This window comes from Hypanus sabinus, chromosome X1, assembly GCF_030144855.1.
Source record: "Hypanus sabinus isolate sHypSab1 chromosome X1, sHypSab1.hap1, whole genome shotgun sequence".
In the NCBI taxonomy this organism is placed as follows: domain Eukaryota; kingdom Metazoa; phylum Chordata; class Chondrichthyes; order Myliobatiformes; family Dasyatidae; genus Hypanus; species Hypanus sabinus.
This window is the reverse complement of record NC_082738.1, coordinates 4,098,566-4,120,456: the sequence shown is the minus strand read 5'-3', so window position 1 is coordinate 4,120,456 and position 21,891 is coordinate 4,098,566. Positions and strand designations below refer to the sequence as shown.

The following is a 21,891-nucleotide window of genomic DNA, read 5'->3' as shown; positions in this document are numbered from 1 at the left end:
TCCATCCTAAATCTTTTCCCCTGAATCTTGAAGCAATGTCCCCTAGTTCCAGTCTCACCTACCAATGGAAACATCTATTCTAATTCTATCTTATCTATCCTTTTCAAAATTTTGTATGTTTCTATAAGATCCCCTCTCATTCTTCTGAATTCCAGAGAGTACAATCCCAGGCGACTCAATCTCTTATCATAGGTTAACCCCTTCATCCCTGGAATCAACCTGGTGAACCTCCTCTGCACTGCCTCCAAAGTCAATATATCCTTTCTGAAGTATGGAGACCAGAACTGCACACAGTACTCCAGGTGTGGCCTCACCAGTTCCCTGTATAGTTGCAGCATGACCTCCCTGCTCTTGAATTCAATCCCTCTAGCAATAAAGGACAACATTCCAATTGCCTTCTTAATAACCTGTTGCATCTGCAATCCAACTTTTTGCGATTCATGAACAAGCACTCCCAAGTCTCTGCACAACTGCATGCTGCAATCTTTCACCATTTAAATAATAATCTGCCTTTCTATTATTCCTTCCAAAGTGGATGATCTCGCATTTATCAACGTTGTATTCCATCTGCCAGACCTTGGCCCACTCACTTAACCTATCTATATCCCTCTGCAGACTCTCCACAGCTTCTGTACAATTTGTTTTTCCACTCAGTTTCGTGTCATCAGCAAATTTTGCTACCCTACACTCAGTCCCCTCTTCCAGATCATCAATGTAAATGGTAAACAGCTGAGGGCCCAGCACCGACCCCTGCAGCACCCCACTCACCATGACTGCCAACTGGAGAAACACCCATTTATACCAACTCTCTGCCTTCTATTGGTTAACCAATCCACCACCCATGTCAATACACTTCCTCCGACTCCATGCATCTGTATCTTATTTATGAGTCTCTTGTGTGGCACCTTATCGAACTGGAAATCCAAGTATATGACATCCACCTGTTCCCCTCTATCCACTGCACTCATTATGTCCTCAAAGAACTCCAGTAAGTTTGTCAAGCAGGACCTGCCTTTTATGAATCCATGCTGCGTCTATCTAATGGAACCACTCCTTTCTAAATGTTTCGCTATTTCTTCCTTAATGACAGCTTCAAGCACTTTCCCGACTACAGATGTTAAGCTAACTGGCCTATATTTGCCCGTCTTTTGCCTACATCCTTTTTTTAAAAGTGGCATGAAATTTGCTGTCTTCCAATCTGCCGGGACCTGCCCAGAGTCTAGAGAGTTTTGATAAATGATTACCAATGTGTCTACTATAACCTCTGCCAATTCCTTCAGCACCCTGGGATGCATCCCATTAGGACCAGGGGACTTACCTACCTTCAGGCTCTCTAGTTTTCTCATCACTATCTCTTTAGTGACAGTGATTTTATCGAGGTCCTTGCCTCCCATTTTGTCTGTAACATTCTTCTTTGGCATATTAGACATGTCCTCCACCATAAAGACCGACACAAAATAGTCATTCAATCCCTCAGCCATTTCCTTATCACCCAATATGAATTTCCCCTTCTCGTCTTCCAAGGGACCTACGTTGACTTTAGCCATCCTCTTCCACATTATATATTTATAAAAACTTTTGCTATCTGTTTTTATATTTTGTGCTTAAATACACTATCTTCCCTTTCCTTATTTCTTGTTTAGTTGTTCTCTGGTGCTTTTTAAAGTTTTCCCAATCCTCCAGTCTCCCACTACTCTTTGCGACTTTGTACACATGAGCTTTTAATTTGATACTATCTTTTATTTCTTTAGTTATCCAATGCTGGCTCTCCCCACACTTACTGTCCTTACTTTTAACTGGAATATACTTCTGTTGAGCACTGTGAAAAATCTCTTTGAAAGTATTCCACTGTTCCTCCACTGTCCTACCAAATAGCCTGTGCTCCCAATCCACATTAGGCAACTCCTCCCTCATCCTGTTGTAGTCTCCCTTGTTCAAGCGTAATACACTAGTTTTAGATCTAACTATTTCATCCTCCATCTGTATGTGAAATTCAGTCATACTATGATCACTCTTTCCAAGAGGATCTCTGACTAAAGATTGTTAATCTTACCTGTCTCATTGCACAGGACTAGATCTAAGATAGTATTTTCCCTTGTAGGTTCACTAACATGCTGTTCAAGAAAGCCATCACGGATGCATTCTATGAAGTCCTCCTCAAGACTTCCTTGACCAACCTGATTCACCCAATCTGTGTGGAAGTTAAAATCCCCCATGACAACTGCTGCTCCTTTCTTACAAGCCTCAGTTATTTCTTGGTTAATCACCTCCGCCACTGCAATATTTTTATTAGGTGGCCTATAGATAACACCCACCAGTGAATTTTTCCCTTTACTATTCTTAATCTCCACCCAGATAGACTCAACATTCTGCTCCATAGTTCTTATATCGTCTCTCACAATCACCTTGATCTCATCCTTAATTAAGAGCGCCACCCCACCTTCTTTGCCTTCCTGTCTATCCTTCCGTAATACCTGATATTTAATTCCCAGTCATCTCCACCTTGCAACCAGGTTTCTGTAATGGCCACTAAATCATATGGCTTGGTACTGATCTGTGCCACAAGTTCACTAACCTTGTTTCTAATACTACGGGGATTTAGATAAAGTGCCCTTATTCTCATTGTCCTTTTAGAATCTAGTGACTTATGGGATTTTTGCTTTTTAATTTTATGCACCCTACTCTTACTTCTTTCTTCACTAACTCTAGCTTTGGTCTCTGCATCACTTCCCTCTTCTTTTCTGTGTGGGTTCCCATCCCCCTGCCATATTAGTTTAAAACCTCCCCAACTGCACTAGCAAACAATCTCTCTTGGACATTGATCCCGGCCCGGACCAGATGTAGACCATCCAGACGGTACTGGTCCCACCTCCCCCAGAAGTGGTTCCGATGCCCCAAGAATCTGAAACCCTTCCTCCTGTACCACTGCTCAAGCCACATATTCATTCTAGCTATCCTGCTATTCCAACTCTGGCTAGCTTGTGGCACTGGTAATAATCCTGAGATTATTACCTATGAGGTCCTACTCTTTAATTTATCTCTTAGCTCCCTAAATTCAGCTTGCAGGACCTCATCCCGCTTCCTTCCTATATCGTTAGTACCTGCATGCACCATGACAGCTGGCTGCTCACCCTCCCCTTTCAGACTGCCTAAATGGTGCCTGTTATTACACAGCCCTTCTGGATCACACAGGATGGCACCTTCCAGTGGCTGTTTCACCTTATAGACATACTGGTCTGATTGGTAAAACATGCTGAAGTATAGCTCAAAGTTCAAAGTAAATTTATTATCAAAGTACATATATGTCACCATATACAACCCCGAAATTCTTTTCTTTTCCAGTTGAAAATGACATCTGGCTAAGCCTGTCATCCAAGCAGAACCAACTGCCAATGTTCTAATTATCTTTGAAGATCAGAATCAGGTTTGTTATCACCGGCATGTGACATGAAATTTGTTAACTTAGCAGCAGCTGTTCAATGCAATACATAATCTAACAAAGAGAAAAATAATAAATTAAAATAAAAATAATAAATAAGTAAATCAATTACGGTATACGTATATTCCATGTTACAACAATGCCTTTTATAATGCTCATCCATTTCTGGGTCCTTGTGTTGATATTGCTCTTTCAACTTTGGAACAACATAAACCTTCACACTCATTTTCCTTTAATGCTGCTGTAAGTGAACTTGAGAAGGAATCCACAGCAAGACTTCAAAAGCAGCAATGTAATGACAAGCAGATATTAATTGCCAGTGAACGTTGTTGAGTGAGAACTTCCTTGGCCTTATTTTAAATGAGGTCAGGAAGGTTGTGCCTTAAAATCTGAGAGAACACCTCTGACTGGGTAAAATTCTCTCAGGATATAGTTACCCTCTGGAGCAGGATTTGAACCTATTTTTTAACTAATAAGTGAGCATGCTTCCACTGAATGACAGTTGATGTAATATGGTTCTATAAGATCACTTTGCATCCATGTCATATTACAACTGAAATTTCTCTGCTGGTGTTTGGTCTCTGTTTATAAATCTAACTATTTTAGTGTGTCAGTTATAGTCCATTCTTCCTGAAAAATGCTGATACTAGGCTACTCTTCCTCAGGGGAAAAAAAAACAATTCTGTACATTCATACAAGATTGAATATCGTCACTGACAGATGTAGAAGTGTCATCAGTATTGATGACCGTCAAAGTGAATTGAGTGAATCCAGAATAAATCTGATCTTTCCTTCTATTGAAGTTGATATTTGGTGAAATATTGTGTAAATGCATGGTGCTGCTTTATTTCTAAATACAGCTTGTTTGATTTTGGAAGGATATTTAATCTAAAAGAGTGACATCTCAGATTTGCTCATGACAAAGATGGAGGCTCTTTGGCCCACCAAGTTCACTGCCTCTTAGACACATTCTTCTCAATACCATCCCCCGCTTATTCCCCTGTAACCTACTTTCTCTCACATGCCCATCATCTCTCTTTGATTTTCCTATCATCCACCCACACGAGGAGTAATTAACAGCAGCTATTCAACCTACCAATCATCACATTTATGGATGGGTAGTATGACAGGGGGAAACCAACACAACCATACCAGGAGTGTACAGCACCTCACAGACAACCCTGGAGATCAATATCTAACTTGAATTACTGGAGCTCTAAGGCAGTTGCACTACCTGTGTGAGAAAGTGTTTTTCTCTATTTTTCACTATCTTTGACTTTTTGGTTATTTATAGATGATGAGTTCACCCCTCTAACTGTTTCTGCCTTGGTGAAACATACCACCTTTGTGTATCTCAAGAGATCCACTCCACAATCAACTACTTTCTAATTGACCCAAACGTTTTACCTAGCTTTGCATTATTTATTTATTGGGATTCAGTGTGGAACCCTGATTTAATCCTCGCCTAATAACTGGGCAATTTACAATGACCAATGAACCTACCAACCAGTACATCTTTGTACAGAGCACCTGGAGGAAACCCATGCGGTCACGGGGAAAATGTACAAACTCCTTGCAGGCAGGGGTGGGAATTGAAATCCGGGTAGCCTGTGCTTACCACTACGCTACTGTGCCGCCTTTCATACTTGCTTTCATTTAAATTTTTAATCCTACTTTTCAATTCATTCACCCACTTGTCGCTGGTGCTACATATTTCTATTCCCAAAACAAAATTATGGCAATTTCACCTGGAAGATGGAGCAGTACCTCACAGGTAAAGCCCTCCCAAGCATTGAGCACATCTACATGAAACGTGGCTGTACAAAAGCAGCGTCCGTCATCAAAGATCCTCACCACCCAGGCCATGCTCTTTTCTCGTTGCTGCCATCAGGTAGAAGGTGCAAGAGCCTCAGGATCCACACCACCAGGTTCAAGAACAGTTACTACCTCTCAACCATCAGGCTCTTGAACAAAGGGGATAACTACACTCACTTGCTCATCCATTGAGATGTTCCCACAACCGATGATCTCACTTTCAGGACACTTTATCTTATCTCATGTTCTCATTATTTATTGGCTATTTATTTATATTTGCATTTGCACAGTTTGTTGTTTCCTGCACTCTGGTTGAACTTTCATTGATGCTGTTATAGCTACGTTTCTGGAGATTTGCTGGGTATGCCCACAGGAAAATGAATCTCAGGGTTGCATATGGTGACATATACAGTATGTACTTTGATAATAAAATTTATTTTGAACTTTGTACTTTGAAGGTTATGCTCAAATCTGAAATCTATGCTTTACAAAGAACTAGCACTGGGGAAACTAGTTTCTCTCATCAGAACAGGGAAGACTACAAGGATATTGGTGATAATATCTCCTCCTGACTGACGATCAACACTGGCGCACCTCAGGGGTGTGTGCTTAGCCCACTGCTCTACTCTCTGTATACACATGACTGTGTGGCTAGGCATAGCTCAAATACCATCTATAAATTTGCTGACATTGTTGGTAGAATCTCAGATGGTGACAAGATGGCATACAGGAGTGAGATATGCCAACTAGTGGAATTGTGTTGCAGCAACAACCTGGCACTCAATGTCAGTAAGACGAAAGAGCTGATTGTGGACTTCAGGAAGGATAAGATGAAGGAACACGTACCAATCCTCACAGAGGGATCAGAAGTGGAGAGAGTGAGCAGCTTCAAGTTCCTGGGTGTCAAGATCCCTGAGGATCTAACCTGGTCCCAACATATTGATGCAGTTATAAAGAAGGCAAGACAATGGCTATACTTCATTAGGAGTTTGAGGAGATTTGGTATGTTAACAAATACACTCAAAAACTTCTATAGTTGTACCGTGGAGAGCATCCTGACAGGCTGCATCACTGTTGAGTAGAGATGCAGACACTACATCACTACCAGACAGTCTTAGTGCACAGGACCAAAAGAAGCTGTAGACAGACAGACAGACATACTTTATTGATCCTGAGGGAAACTGGGTTTTGTTACAGTGAAACCAACCAAGAATAGTGAAGAAATATAGCAATATAAAACCATAAATAATTAAATAATAATAAGTTAATCATGCCAAGGGATGTAAATTTAGTCAGCTCCATTTTGGGCACTAGCCTACTAAGTACCCAGGACATCTTTAGGGAACAATGTCTCAGAAAGTCAGTGTCCATTATTAAGGACCCCCAGCACCCAGGACATGCCCTTTTCTCACTGTTACCATCAGGTAGGAGGTACAGAAGCCTGAAGGCACACACTCAGTGATTCAGGAACAGCTTCTTCCCCTCTGCCACCCGAATGTAAATGAACATTGAACTCTTGGACACTTCCTCACTTTTTTTAATATACAGTGTTACGTACCCCGTAACTGGGTCACTTACCAGCAAAGATAGAGAGGTCCGTTGAAGTCTGATGGTACTATTTTAACAGTATTTATTGATAAAAATACACAAAAATAATATCAATGCAAACACACAGATAATATATGTCGTCAATACTAAATCTAAAAGCGCGGGTATAATAATAATCGATAAGGAATAGCTCTATCGTTGTCTAGGGGTTAATGTATTGTCTGATGGAAATATAAAAGTCACTCAAGTTCATTCAAGCTGCAGCTTCTTGGTTGGAGAGAAAGACGGAGGTTTAACCTGCCCATTCCTTTTATGATGTCAATCCTTCGAGAGTCGTTGGGGACTGGTTTCCCCTTTGTGGTTAGCTAAAGCCGTGCTTCCGTGGTAAAGGCCCACCAATTCCGAGGCAAATGGAAAAGGACGCACGTGGGCTTTTCCACCAGCCTTCGCTGTTACGCTGTTACAGGAGTTCTAGCGTTTCTTCTGGTGCGTCTGAAGGGGCTGCTCCCCAGACCCTCTTTTATCCTGACTCACAGGGTCTCAGATGTCAATCAGGTTGGGATGATGCAATCCCTCCACCAAACCCCCCCTCGGTTCATTGCCTGGGGGCTTCGATGAATCGTACAGTATTCAATATACAATTCCGTCTCCAAGAGACAATAACCGTTATCAATGGTTCCACCTTTCGGAGGCCAGGACACATTCCAAACTCTTTCTCTCATTTCCAGGGTCTCCTGAACTGACTTAATAGTGTTCTTGCGATTCTCAAAAAGGAGGGGGCCATGGACGTAACAATAGTATTCCTGTTTTTTGCATGTTTTTAAATATATTCAATATGTATACTATAATTAATTAATTAATTTATTTATTTATTAGTATTTTTATTTTACTTATTTTTTTTTCTATATTATGTATTGCATTGAACTGCTGCTGCTAAGTTAACAAATTTCATGTCACATGCCAGTGATAATAAACCTGATAAACCTGATTCTGATTTTAAAGAAGTATTCAAAATACTGAAGAGTCCAGATCTCTGTAAGTTATCCTTAGTGTGCAGATGGTGGTGGAATCTAGGGGGCAATTAATGGGAACATGAGAAGTATAAAATGGGTTAGGGTAGGATTCGTGTCAAAATCAGCACAGGCTCTTTTGGCTGAAGGATGCGTTTGTTGCTATATATCTTTCTCCAAAATAATCTTGGGACATTATTACCAATAACTAAAAACTGCATAACCAAAATGGACAAAATTAAAGTGTCCAACCAAAAACTGGAAGTACAACAAGAGAAAAAAGAATAACTTTTAAATAGCACCAGATTAATTTTAGAATGAAGCAACAAATGGAGCCAAAGCCAGATGTTTAAATAATGAGCAGTACAATGGGAGTAACTGGAGTAATCTTCAATAGACTGATACAAATGGTCTTGTCCACTGTAACCTTCCAGTTTCTTTACTCTGTTTGTCTCAGATTGCTTCCACCGACTACTTTTACACCTTTCACCACAGTTGCAGTGTGGGATAATGCCACCATTGGCTAATGGAATGAAGTTTCCTCTTAATTCTGTGGGAGATGGAGAAGTAGTAGTTTGGAGAAATGAAGGGGAATATGAGAGAGAAACACAGAGCTACCAACACATGTAAACTGCTGAAGGAACTTAGCAGGTCAGGCAGCAGCTACAGAGGGGAATAAACAAGACCCTTCGGCAGTCCGGATACAGAAGTTGCTCCATATGTCCATATGTGCAGAATCTTTTGTGTTTAAACACAGAGTTAGAGAAACGAATAAGAGAGGGGCACTTGAGGGAGAGAGAGAGAGAGATGGAGGAAATGAAAGAGAGGTGGAAGGAGGAAGAGGAAGAGGGAAGAGGAATAGCGGGAGCATAGAGAGATGTAAACAGAGAGAGCTGTGGGGGAAAACAAAGATAAGAGGCAAGAGGGGAATGGGTGGGGTAAGGGGATATGAGAGGAGATGACTGGGCAATGAGTAATGGAGAAGAGGAAACAGTGGGAAGAGAGAGGTGGAGCGTGGAGAGATGTAGGGGGAGAGAGGCATGAGGCAGTGGGAAAGAGGGAGTAATGGGAAAAAAGGAATATCATAACAGAGGGATGCAAGGGAAAGAGGGAGGGAAATGGGCAATGGCTTGGAGAAAAGAGAAAAGACAGGGAGTCAGTAGGACATGGGGCAAGAGATAGACAGAGTCATGGAGGTTACAAAGGCAAAGACGTTGGGGGGAGGGGAACATGCGGTGGTGATCTGTGGTGAGAGAAAAAGATGCGGCAGGTGAAAGGAGAGAATGTAATGATGAGAGGGGGATGGGCAGAAATCTGTTTTGAAAGTACCCCACTGCTCTTCACCAGTGTTATCAGCTTCAATATGCTCCAGCTCTGTACTCAGTCCCTCAAGAATCAAACCAGTTTATCACATATTTCTGTTCTTTTTTATCATCTTAGAAGTATATTATATTACAGCTCCTACTGCTTACATTTTTCTGATTTTAATTCTCTTATCTGCTCTGGCGTATTCCCAATAACTGAAAACTGATCCTGTGGCAAATTCTCTCTTGTTAGGCTTTTTATATCTTGAGCAAGAAGGCAGTCTTGTACACATTGTAGAATTTACATTCCCGTATATAGGGACATAAGAAATAGCAGCAGTAGGCTATCGAGGACTCCCCGTGTGTCCAGCCATTCTATATCACCAGCTTTGATTTTTTACCCCACCCCCACTTTCCTCCACTCCACAAACTCAGTGAATCTTTCAATACCTAAAACCTTGCCATCTCTGTCCTGAATATGCTCAATGGTTGAGACAGTCCTAGATAATGGCACATATTCACTACCAACTGGATGGAGAACTATCTTTTCATTCTTGTGGTAAATGGCTGACACACCTATCTTTAGACCGTGATGTCTGTCCTTAGACAGACCAACGAGGGGAAATATCATCTCAGCATCCAGCCTATCAAATCCTGTGAAAATTTTGGGCATTTTGATGGGATCATCTCTTATTCTTCTCATATCAAGAAGCATAAGATATGGTATCCATTTCATTTCAACTATAAATTTCAGATAGGGAAAACATACCTGTACATCATTCCCCATATGGGTTCGCCCAAGGTCTCTTGCAGTAAAGACCAGCATTCTATTTCCCTTCCTAATTGACAAGTCTTTTCAACTGTCTTCATTCCATTTGTTATGGGCTACCCTAACTCTCCATTTTCTCTTCTTTGACTATCTGTATTCTTCACTATTTAATTGCAAATAATTTACATCCTTTGTCCAATTAACAGTTGTTATACACCATTTTGAACTCACCTTCAGCTCTTTTCTCTATTAAGTTGTTGTTGACAATACTGCTGTGTGATTGATCCTTTATTATCTTTGATCTCAATCCGAATGAATTCAGAATTTATCTTTTATCACCGGCTATTTTCCCACTGTGATCGTAATAATTGGTAAGCATTGCCATTCCACCATTTTTTTCTCATGGTCTAAATACTTTGTGCATAAAATTTGTAACTCTTCCTCCTCTTGTGTAATTTCTGGCTGTATTTTTTCTGTTGTTCTGCCTTACCTGCTTTATCCCAGTGTGTATTACCTCTACTTGCTCAATTGTTACCACAGACATTGTATCATTTGCTATGCAGATAATTTAAATATATTTTAATAACATTTCCTCTTTTCAGTTTCCTGTTCTATACCTCTGGCTACTCCCTTGTCGTTAACACCCTCCCTTACTTCACTCTTTCCTGTGCTCTGTTTTTCCTGCTCATGGAGGAATCCAATATCTTGAAAGGATGTAAAACCGGTGTTAATCCTTAATTATGCTAACCAATGGGCCGAACAAAAGTAACCTCCTGAACATCTGGATATAGCTCAAGGGAAATAAGACCTCAATGAATTTTAAGATGTTCTTGGCCATTTTTCCCTATTTCCTGGCCGGAAAATGAGAAGACCAATTTCTATCCTTTACCATCTTGTGATTTTTTAATTCAGTGATTTAAAAAAACATTTTAAAGACTAAAACAGTATTAATTCCTAATACTATATATGTTGTTAATATTTGCAAAATTTTATTTCTCTGTTGTTGGTTATCTTGTACATCAGCAGCCAGCATACTTTACATAGTTGAATTTATTGTTGGATTAATTACTTCAGTTTACTGTAATTTTTGCACATGTATTGAGTTGATTGCTAAGGACGTTGCAATGTTAGATACTGATTCTTATTAATATGCTAAATTTCTATTTCTGCAATGTGTATTATCGTAGTTTTTGATTATTCTTATTTTTTCTCTGTTATTTTGTAATGCAGCTGTTTTGCTGAGGAGACGGAGAGACCTAAATTGAAGGGCTATAGAATGAGAGGATGGCGTGTTTCCTCAAACATCCGGGGCCTGACAGTTTACGCCGATTCACCAGAGAGTCTTTGGCTGAAATTGAGAAAAGGATTGCAAAGGAAAAAGCTGAAAAGACAACAAAGCCTCTTGTAGAAGAGGAAGAATGCAAGCTGAAACCCAAAAGTGACCTTGAGGCTGGCAAAACTCTGCCCTTCATTTATGGAGATATTCCTCTAGAGTTAATCGGCGAGCCTCTCGAAGAACTGGATCCCTACTATGGCTCAAAGAGAGTAAGTCCCAGGCGGATCCATTCAAAGATCCAGAATTCTAATTTTTGAAAGAATACAGCCTCTGAATGAGTGCTATCAGCATCAAGTTGCAGATTCTGGTTTTAGAAATTGGCTGTGATATTTTTGCAGGTGAACTATAAATGTAAATTAGACATTTTCTTGATACATGGGGACATTATTAATTTAATTGCTAATGCTGTTCATTTGGCACCTCTCAAAATGCTTAACTAACCAGCTAACTAATGGCAGGTGAGATGAGTTCAGCTTTGATAAAAGTGAAACTAAGCAAAATCAAATGAAGCAATGAATTAAGAATGGAGATGATTCAATCTGTTGAAAGACTGGTTTAAAATATTAAGTATAGATGTTTAGCTTCATGTATGGGATAATATAGGTTTTGAAATACTTTTGCAACTATAATTCCCGGTTCAAAAATTATTTGCGTCAATACTTTGTGTCAGTCATATAAAACATATTTAATTTAGTTTAATTATATATTGCCTCTGGATTTCTAGGCATTTTACTTGTTTTCAAAAATAACCTCCAAGAGTTTCAGTTTTCCTAGAAAGAGACTGACATACACAGAAAACAGGCAGCCATCTGTTTAATGCAGCAGACAACAGGAAAAATCACAAATGTAATTGCTTTGAAGGATTGATGTTTAGTATAAGATTATTACTGCTGTTCTGCATGTACAGGAAAATTGCTGTGTTTACTTAAAGCCACAAGAAATTGCAGAGAGTTGTAAATGCAGCTCAGTCTATCATGCAAACCAGCCTCCCCTCCATTGACCCCATTTGCACTTTCCGCTGCTGAGAAGCAGCAACATAATCAAGGACCTCACCCATCCTGATCATGCCCTCCTCCCCTCTCCTGTCAGGCAGAAGATATAAAAGTTTGAGAGTACATACAACTGGGCTTCTATCTCCCTGTTATCAAACCCATCAACAATCTAAAAGGTGAACTCTTCATTTCCCGGTCTACCTTGTCATAGTCCTTGCACTTTATTTGTTTGCCTGTATTGCACTTCCCTTCAAAATGTATCCTGCATTCTGCTTTGCCTTTTTATTTTGTCAATGTACTTAACACACCTATTGTGTACTATTTTGGCCACTTTATTTAATGAAGAACATATTTGCATTTCAGGTAGTTCAGAGAAGGCTGATAGGTTGGTCCCTAAGATGAAAGGGTTGTCTTGTAAGAAAAGGCCTATATTCATAAATGAATGAAAATTTTAAAAAAAACTGAAAATAGAAGTTAGAAATAAAAACAAAATATTGAAAATATTTAAAATAATCACCGAATTATAGGAAAGATGTCAACAAATTATAGAGAGTACAGAGGAGATTTACTGGAATGTTACTTGGGTTTTAGCACTAAGTTACAGAGAAAGGTTGAACAAGTTAGGTCTTTATTCTTTAGAGCGTAGAAGGTTGAGGGGGGACTTGATAGATGTATTTAAAATTATGAGGGGGATAGATAGAGTTGATGTGGACAGGCTTTTTCCATTGAGAGTAGGGGAGATTCAAACAAGAGGACATGAGTTGAGAGTTAAGGGGCAAAAGTTTGGGGTAACACGAGGGGGAACTTCTTTACTCAGAGAGTGGTAGCTGTGTGAAACGAGCTTCCAGTAGAAGTAGTAGAGGCAGGTTTGATTTTGTCAATTAAAAAAAATTGGATAGGTTATGGACAGAAAAGGAATGAGGGTTATGGGCTGAGTGCAGGTCGGTGGGACTAGGTGAGAGTAAGCGTTCAGCATGGACTAGAAGGGCCGAGATGGCCTGTTTCCGTGCTGCAATTGTTATATGGTTATAAAAAGCTCAGCAGATCAGATACTTTTTTTCTTTACCACTTCTGATGAAGGGTTCTGCACTTGAAACATTAACTGTTTTTCTTTCCACAATTGCTGCCTGACTTGCTGATTTTCCAGAATATTCAGTTTTAATTTTACACATGTTTATTATAGTTTAGAAGAATGAGATTAGATCTTATATGATTTAGAGGGGATTCGAGAGGTTGGTCTCTGAGTGAATGTTGTCATAAAAGAGCATTGTTTCAGAATAAAGAGTTGGTCAAGAGGAGGAATTTTCTCTTTGGGCTCAGGAATTCCCTCCCCCTATGAACTATGGAGCAGAATCTTTGACCATTTTCAAGTCTGAGAATTGAAGCTTACAGGGAAGTTAAGGCAAGAAATTCGGACCTTGATAAATCCTTTTGGATTGAGGAATAAGCTCAAGAGGCCATTATGCTTCCTCCTATACCCATTTCCTGTGAAATTATGCCTTCATGAACTCTTGTCATGATGTTGGATCTGTACAAGTGACAAGTACTCCAACATGCTCTTGTTTTGGAGTTACAGGAACTGGTTCAAGATTCAGAAAGTCAATTACTTGCAACCTCAGATCTGCCTCTGTAGCCAAGTGTGGCTGATCTGGTTACGTTTCCATTTAGTGTTGACACACAGGATACTGTTGGTGAGGGACTTGGCAATAGTAATGTTGCTAAATGTCAAGGGAAGGTGATTTATCTTTCAAATATTGGAGATATTTCCAACCTCTTATGTGACATGAAAAATTACAGATCACTTCAGTGCAAGCCTGAATAGTGTCCAGATCTTGCTCTGTGTAGGTGCAGACTCTTTTGTTATTTTTTAAGAAGATGCAAACAAAACTTAAACAATTGTAAACCAGTCATTAAAAATCTTCATTTTAAGTGTTAAAATGTAGGAAATATATAGACAGAAAAAGTGAAAACTATTTGAGCCTATGAAACAGCCCTTAGAAACGCAAGCAATGATATCTTGAAGGAATGGTGGGGAAACTATTGACATTGTCCTCAAAGCACCTATTGTTGAGAATTCCTGGGATGACTATGTTATAATATTCTTTTTGTGCTGGGACCCAGCTAAGCTAAGTCCCATTACTTATCAAGTTCTCTTCCAGTGTCTTTACTTCTCATCCAACATTGCCAAGATTTCTCGTGACTGATCCCACTCCTGCTCCATCCCAATAAGCCCAAGGCCCACCTGTGGCCCCCAGCTACTGTGATCACCCTACCTCATTGAGGAACTGCCACCCACCAAGTTCCCAATGCTTGATTACTCCATATTCTCTAATTATTTATCGTCTCCACTGTATCTAGCCATTGCAAATTACCCAAACACCAAATCCAAGGTCAAGGCTTCCACTTCCGTCCATCCCTACACAAGGTTCCAATCTCTAACCAGCCACTGCCCTCCCTCTCACCATTGCTGATTGATTTTCCCTCACCATAGACTTTGCAGACCTTGCCCCAGTCCATCAGTCAATTTATTTTTGTTTGTGCATCCAGCAACATGTGAGGGAAACTGTAAGCCATATCCATAATCAAAGTGCCCTTTGATAGCCTTTACTTTGACACTACAGTGCATTAATCAGGACACACAATTATTTCTAGTTCTGAGACACAGTTTTTGATTATAGACTTAGCTGCTACAGCCATATCTTGTTTTAAAATGAAGCAAACTAATGTGGTTTGTTTAGCTTTTGTGATTATTTCTTTATACAACTCATTTTGTGAGTTCTTGCCATTATTACAAAGGCCAGCATTCTGCACTCACTCTAGCAAGTGAACAGTATTCCTGATGTTTGGAATGTAGATGCTGGGCAGTCTTTGGGGTATGACGATATGTGACTCTCATTATAGGATACCCAGACTCTAGTGGCACAAGAGGCAGCAGGCACTGGAACCTGGAGCAAAAGCTAGGAACTCAACAGTGTCTGTAGGGGGAACTATTGATGTTTTGGGTCAAGACCCTACATCAGGACTGAGTGTCGAGTTGGCATGAAGAAGAGAGGAGGAAGAGTGAGATAGGGGCTGGTAGGTGATAGGCTGGTCATAGACAGGTGAGAGATGATGGACAGGTAGAGCCAGGTTGGGCAGGGAAACCTTTGAAGTTGAAAGGCAAGGACAGATAACTGGGGGCAGATCTGGTATTCTGACCACAGGATTCACTTGCTCACTGAGCTGGCTTTTTGGACAATGTTATTCCTGGGGTCTCAGCAATTAAAATGGGAGGGATGAGTCTGAGATTAAGCACATACTAAGTGATGACACGTTTGATGTCCCTACTGGTGAGGATGAGGAAGCCTGTGGAAACTGCTCCTCTGATTAGTTGTTAACTTGCATGGTGCCAAGCTGCAGATTTTGTTATAGATTACATAACAGTGTGAGAGTCTCCCCTGTAAAGTACAGCTGAATATACAGCTCTCTTCAGAGCACTACAGCTATATTATCCTGGGTCCATACGTACATGGTATAGGATTGGAATCCATGTACCAAGTTTTCCTGCTGAACTTCTATTGTTCCTCCTCCTGCTTCTCCTCCATTAAACACAAGCGTGCCCTTCCAGTGCTCCTTTACCTGTTGATTGACCACCAATTGGCAAAAGAAAAGCGTTCCATCTTCTCGGCATTCCTTTCTTATCTTTGCTGCATTTTAAATGAGAGTCATGGAAGTTTTTGTGTGGTATTGTACGTCACTGGCTGTTTCCTAACCTTTGGGGTAGGGGGAAATTTAGGAAGTTTCTGTGGCAGAATGGATGAACACAAAAACACTGTTGACTGTCTTGATGCTGCTTGTGGTCACAAATTGCAGATATTTATGAGGCCCTCTCCTTCTAACAATAGGTTTAGCCACCTAAATATTGTATACTGCTGCATGTAAAATATTTCAAGTGGATCTTCATGCTAAGTCACCTGTGTCAGGAAATTTAATTGCTACTTCTTCTTCCTAAGCCCATCTCCCCCATTGGGGCACAGGCTGCCAACAGCAGCTCGCCAGAGTCTGCGATCATGGGCGGAAGTTTGATTGGCCCTGTGGCTTCCACTTTCACCACACAACTTCAGACATCTTCTATGAAAGTCCTTCCTCTCCCAGGGATGAGGTCTTTGGCACTTCTGTTGGTGTTTTTGTAGCTCTGAGTTTTTATGTGATGGGGTCTGGAATGAAACACAATAACGTTAATTTCCAGGTTGTTATGCATTACTCTGAAAGACAACCCATCAAATCCTGTTGTCCCCATATTGTGACCACTAACATCCTCCAGATTCCGCCTTCCAGTCTTCATCTGACCCTTCCCTCAATGCCCCAAACACTTTCTCATGTATTAACATATACAACACCCTGTTTGTTGCAGCCAAGGCTCTGGATTTATGCTGAGCTGATAATTGTGATGTGAACATCATCTTGTGCCCATCACCTGAACAATTCCAGCACACTCTACTGGGTGTGCTATTTCCTTAGCTGAATTTCCACCACCTCTCACTGATAGAAGATCAGCCCCAATGTTACATCATACAGCGACAGCAGAAGGAATATATGGAATTTATTTATTGACTAATGCAAGGTAGATTTTTCTCTCTATTACCTGTGATATATTGCATACAGAATACAGAAAAGAAAATTCGATGCAAATGGTAGGAGGTTATTGACTGACACAGATAGGATTCAATTGCAGTACATAGGCCAACATATTATTTCCTGTTGTGCTTCAGTCATATTCATCAAGAACAGGAAATTTTGAAAATTACTCCATTCTTTTTTATAGTCATCAACAAACAAAATCATTAAGTCACAAATTCTGTGCTTACAGATTGAGATAGTGCCTGCTCATCATAGATAAGGAAGAATAGATTACTTTCAACCAACAAGGCTTTAAAACACTAGATTTCTTAAAATATTTCTATAACTATCACCCACCTTCGTCTGTCTTGGAGCCTGTTTTGTATAGACATATTCCTGCTTTTGTTTACAAATTTCCTTTTTCCTAGTTTGTACCAGCTAGATTTTCAGGAGGATTTGATGAGAATGTGTAAAGAATAAAACAAAGGGATTACTGTGAGATCAGTGTAAATGGGTGATTGTGGACAAGGTGGGGTGCAGTGTTTTTATTTGTGCTGTATCTCTCTATGGCTTTATCACTGATTGATTTGCCCTTGCGAGTTAGCTTAAAGCAATATATTTTTACATCTTTTCCCTATTACCTGGCTTGTGTCTTTCCATAAAATCACTGATAGGTGATATAAATATGTATAAAAAATATGTATTTTTTTTGTAACTTTGACCCTTGATAGATACATGGTGGCTGATTTTTGTGTCTTGATTTTCATACCAGCTGAAAAAATAGCAGATTGAATTTAATGCAGACAAGTGCAAGGTCTTGCACTTTGGTAGGACCAACCAGGGTCAGTCTTACACAGTGAACAGTGGAACACCGAGATTGTGGTAGAACAAAGGGATCTGGGAATACAGGTCCATAATTCATTGAAAGTTGCGTCACAGGTAGATGGAGTCATAAAAAAGGTGTTTGACACATTGACATTATTAAATCAATGTATAGAGTACAGAAGATGGGATGTTATGTTGAAGTTGCATAAGGCAATAGTGAGGTCTAATTGAAGTATTGTGCGCAGTTTTGGTCGCCTACCTACAGGAAAGACGTAAACAAGGTTGAAAGAGTACAGAGAAAATTTACAAGATGTTGCCAGGATTGGAGGACCTGAGTTACAAGGAAAGATTGAATAGGTTAGAACTTTATTCCTTGGAATGTAGAAGTTTGGGGGGAGATTTAATAGAGGTATACAAAATTTTGAGGGGTATAGAGGGGGTAACTGTAAGCAGTCTTTTTCCACTGAAATTGGGTGGGACTACAATGAGAGGTCATGGGTTAAGGGTGAAAGGTGAAAAGTTTCAGGGGAACATGAGGGTAAACATCTTCACTCAGAGGGTCTTGAGAGTGTAGAATGAGCTGCCAGCACAAGGGGTGCATGCAGGCTTGATTTCAATGTTTAAGAGAAGTTTGGATAGGTACATAGATGGTAGGGATGTGGAGGGCTATGGTCCCAGTGCAGGTTGCTGGAAGTAGACATTTTAAATGGTTTGTCATAGACTAGGTGGAGCTGTGCTGCATTTTTCTATGACTCTGTGTAGGCACAGACTGATTTGCTGTAGTTTATAACCACTTCTGAATGTCCTTCATCGTTTAACTCTTGGGCATTCATCCCCCACCCATTCTCTGCACCTTAAAAATACTTTGCCATCAAATTTTCCCAATCTCGATGAAACATCACATTAACCAGTGATGTTTGCTTCTCCACAGATGCTACCTGAACTGATGAATGTTTCCTAAATCTTCTGCTTAATTATACAATGATACTGTTATTTGAGGAAAATGGGAGATGGGGACGGATGGGCTGGTGGCAGGGTACTTTTAGTAGCTAGTCATCCACTTACTGAACAACCAGAAATCACTAGCGAAGTATCTCATATCATTTCAGATGGGTCTTGAAATTGTTGCCAACACTCTTGTCTGTAAAGAATGGAATGCTATTGAATTATTTGTGGTGATTCGGTATGGCATCTAAAACTTTGACAAACTTCTATGGATGTGCGGTGGAGAGTATATTGACTGGCTGCATCACAGCCTGGTAGGAAACACCAATGCCCTTGATTAGAAAATCTTACAGTAAGTAGTGGATTCTGCCCAGTCCATCACAGGTAAGACCCACCCCACCACTGAGCAAACCTACGTGAAACGCTGTTGCAGGAAAGCATCATCCCCACCATCCAAACCATGCTCTCTTTTCACTGCTGCCATCAGGAAGAAGGTACAGGAGCCTCAGGGTTCACACCACCAGGTTCAGGAACAGCTACTATCCCTCAAACATCAGGCTCTTGACCAAAGGGGATAACTTCATTCAACTTAACTTACCCCAGCACTGAACTGTTCCTACAACCCATGGACTCATTTTCAAGGACTCTTTATGTCTTGTTCTCAAAATTCATAGTTTTTTTTCTTCTTTTGTACTTGTACGGTTTGTTGTCTTCAGCACTCTGGTTGAACGCCCAAATTCAGTGGTCCTTCATTGATTCTGTTATGGTTATTATACTGTAGATTTATTGAGTATGTCTGCAAGACGATGACTCTCAGAGTTGTAAATAGTGACGTGTACTTTGATAATAAATTTATCTTGAACTTTGAAAAATCCCTTTACAAACATGCCTATCTGCTGTATTACTCATTGTGACCTATTACAGGGGTGGTCTTGGAAACAGACAAAATGGTGGCATTTAAAAATTGTTTAGACAGGCATGTAACATTAGGGAACAACACAATGTTTGCTTGAAATGAGCTGAAACTGAACATTCCTGGACTGTTTTGTTGGACCTTATAGTTGATGTTTTATATTCTGTGTTTTTGCTTCCTTTTTGCTGTTTATGCAATTTGTTCTTTTTTCTGCATTGGGGGTTTGATGTTTTTCTTTGAAAGGTTTCTGTGGTTTTCTTTATTTCATGGCTTTCTGTCAGAAGACGAATTTCAGGGTTCATTCTTACTTTGAATTCTGCATTCATACTTTGAATCTTTGAAAATCTATCTTGAATTGAAAGATATGGCTAGGCAAGTGGGATTAGCTTTATTTGATAATATGGTGTACAGACATCCTGGGCTGTTCCATGTATGTTCTGTGTTCTCTATCTATCCAATGCAAGCAATGATTCATTGGGGCCAAAAACTGAAAATGATTCTTCCTCGCATCTGTCGTGGCAAGTATAGTGCACATCAACGCTATAATATCATGTTTTGGATGTTGCCTTCTGACCTGTTAATTATTACCCAACACATGTAAATTTCAGCAGCAGTAACCTATGGTTCAGTAGTAATAGGTAGGAGAGAGGGTGCTTCTAACTGCTACGTATGGGTTTCCACCAATTCCACTGTCATATTAACCTGTGTTTTATCTTCTGTTCCAGACATTCATTGTCCTAAACAAGGGGAAGGCCATCTTTCGATTCACGACGACACCTGCAGTCTACTTGCTGAGTCCCTTTCACCCCCTAAGAAGAATCGCCATTAAAGTTTTAATACATTCATATCCTTCTGTCCTAATGTTAAAATCACAAGTCAGTAAATATCACTGATCTTGTAGATCTTCTAGTTGAGTGCAAGCATGGAATTGGGGATAAACCTGGAAAATAAGTTACAATTAACTGGATGAAACAAAGGAGTGGGAGAGATGTGATGAATATAATAAACTGCTAAATCAAATGGATAACTCTCTGGAGCAGAGGTTCTCAACCTGGGGTCCACAAACCCCCTCGGTTGATTGTAAGGATCCATGGCATAAAAAAGGTTGGAACCCCTGCTTTAAAGCTCCAGAATAGCTTTTGGAGAGGAAAGTAATTCAAATGCTAATGCTCATTAGCACAAATAGTATGAATTAACTTCTGTCAATTGTTGCATGTGAAATTATCTCATGCTCCATCATGGGCACTAGCTTTCCCAGCTTCAAAAGGCAATGCCTCAAAAGGTGGTATCCATCATTACGGACCCACATCACCCAGGATGTGCCCTCTTTTCATTGCTACCATCAAGGAGGAAGGACAGGACACTAAAGAGACACACAATGTTTCAGAAACAGCTTTTTCCCCTCCACCATCAGATTTCTGAATGGGCAATAAATCCATGAACATGGCCTCACTAGTGTTCCCTCTCTTTTTGCACTTATTTAATTAATTTATATATATTTTTTTACATATATATATGTGTGTGTGTGTGTGTGTGTTTGTTTATTTTTATTGCAGTTTATAGTTTATATTATTAAGCATTGCAATGTACTGCTGCCACAAAGCATCAAATTTCATGACGTATGGTATGTCAGTGATATTAAACTGGATTGTGATTCTGATTGGAGCTTACTTTCCCTTAAGTGAAGAGCTAAGTTCAACATAGGACTTAGTATGAGTTACGGGGTGGGGGTAGACATGTATAATGATTAATCTTCATTCCTTTTCCTTAACACTGATTTGCAAATTATTTAGCTTGTTCATCATGTTTACCATATTAACAAACTGCGTCTTCATGACCATGAGTGACCCAGAACCTTGGACTAAAAATGTAGAGTAAGTTTGTAAATTAATTTTACTTTTTCATCCCATGAGCAATATTTTTACTATTGCAGGTGAAAAGACTTTGTTCTGTTCTGGCAAGAAATGTAAAAGGACTGCTCAGTCTGAACAGCTTGGTGACATGGCTGATAGAGCTACTGCCTCACAGGGTTTGACCTTGACCTCCTGTGCTGTCCGTGAGGAGTTTGTATGTTCTCCCTGTAACTGAGTGGATTTCTTCCAGGTGCTCTGTTTTCCTCCCACATCCTAAATACTTGTGGTTTGATAGGTTAATTGGTTGTTGTGAATAGCTCCTGGTGTACAGGTGGGTGGTCACTGATGGGATGATGGGAAGAATCAATCAGGATTAGTGTAATTGGTACAGATTTTGTTTGCCGAAGTCTCTGTTTCTCTGTTGTGTGACTCTATGGCAGAAGAGAAGCTTTCTGATATCACTTGCCATTGCCCTCTGCTTTTTGTTCCATGAAAGAATTTAAAGAAGTATTACATGTTGTTTCACTCTAGCAGTATGGAACT

At 40.0% G+C, this 21,891-nt stretch overlaps 1 protein-coding gene across 1 annotated transcript in view; it reads left to right on the top strand.

Moving 5' to 3' along the window:
- Window positions 1–21,891, top strand: part of scn4aa (sodium channel, voltage-gated, type IV, alpha, a) — a 208,052-nt gene that overhangs the window by 54,285 nt on the left and 131,876 nt on the right. Inside the window, exons 2-4 of the mRNA XM_059955687.1 lie at window positions 11,116–11,430; window positions 20,221–20,341; window positions 21,282–21,369. Coding sequence (XP_059811670.1) covers window positions 11,170–11,430; window positions 20,221–20,341; window positions 21,282–21,369 — 470 coding nt within the window. The 5' untranslated portion in view covers window positions 11,116–11,169. The remainder of the gene's footprint in view (window positions 1–11,115; window positions 11,431–20,220; window positions 20,342–21,281; window positions 21,370–21,891) is intronic.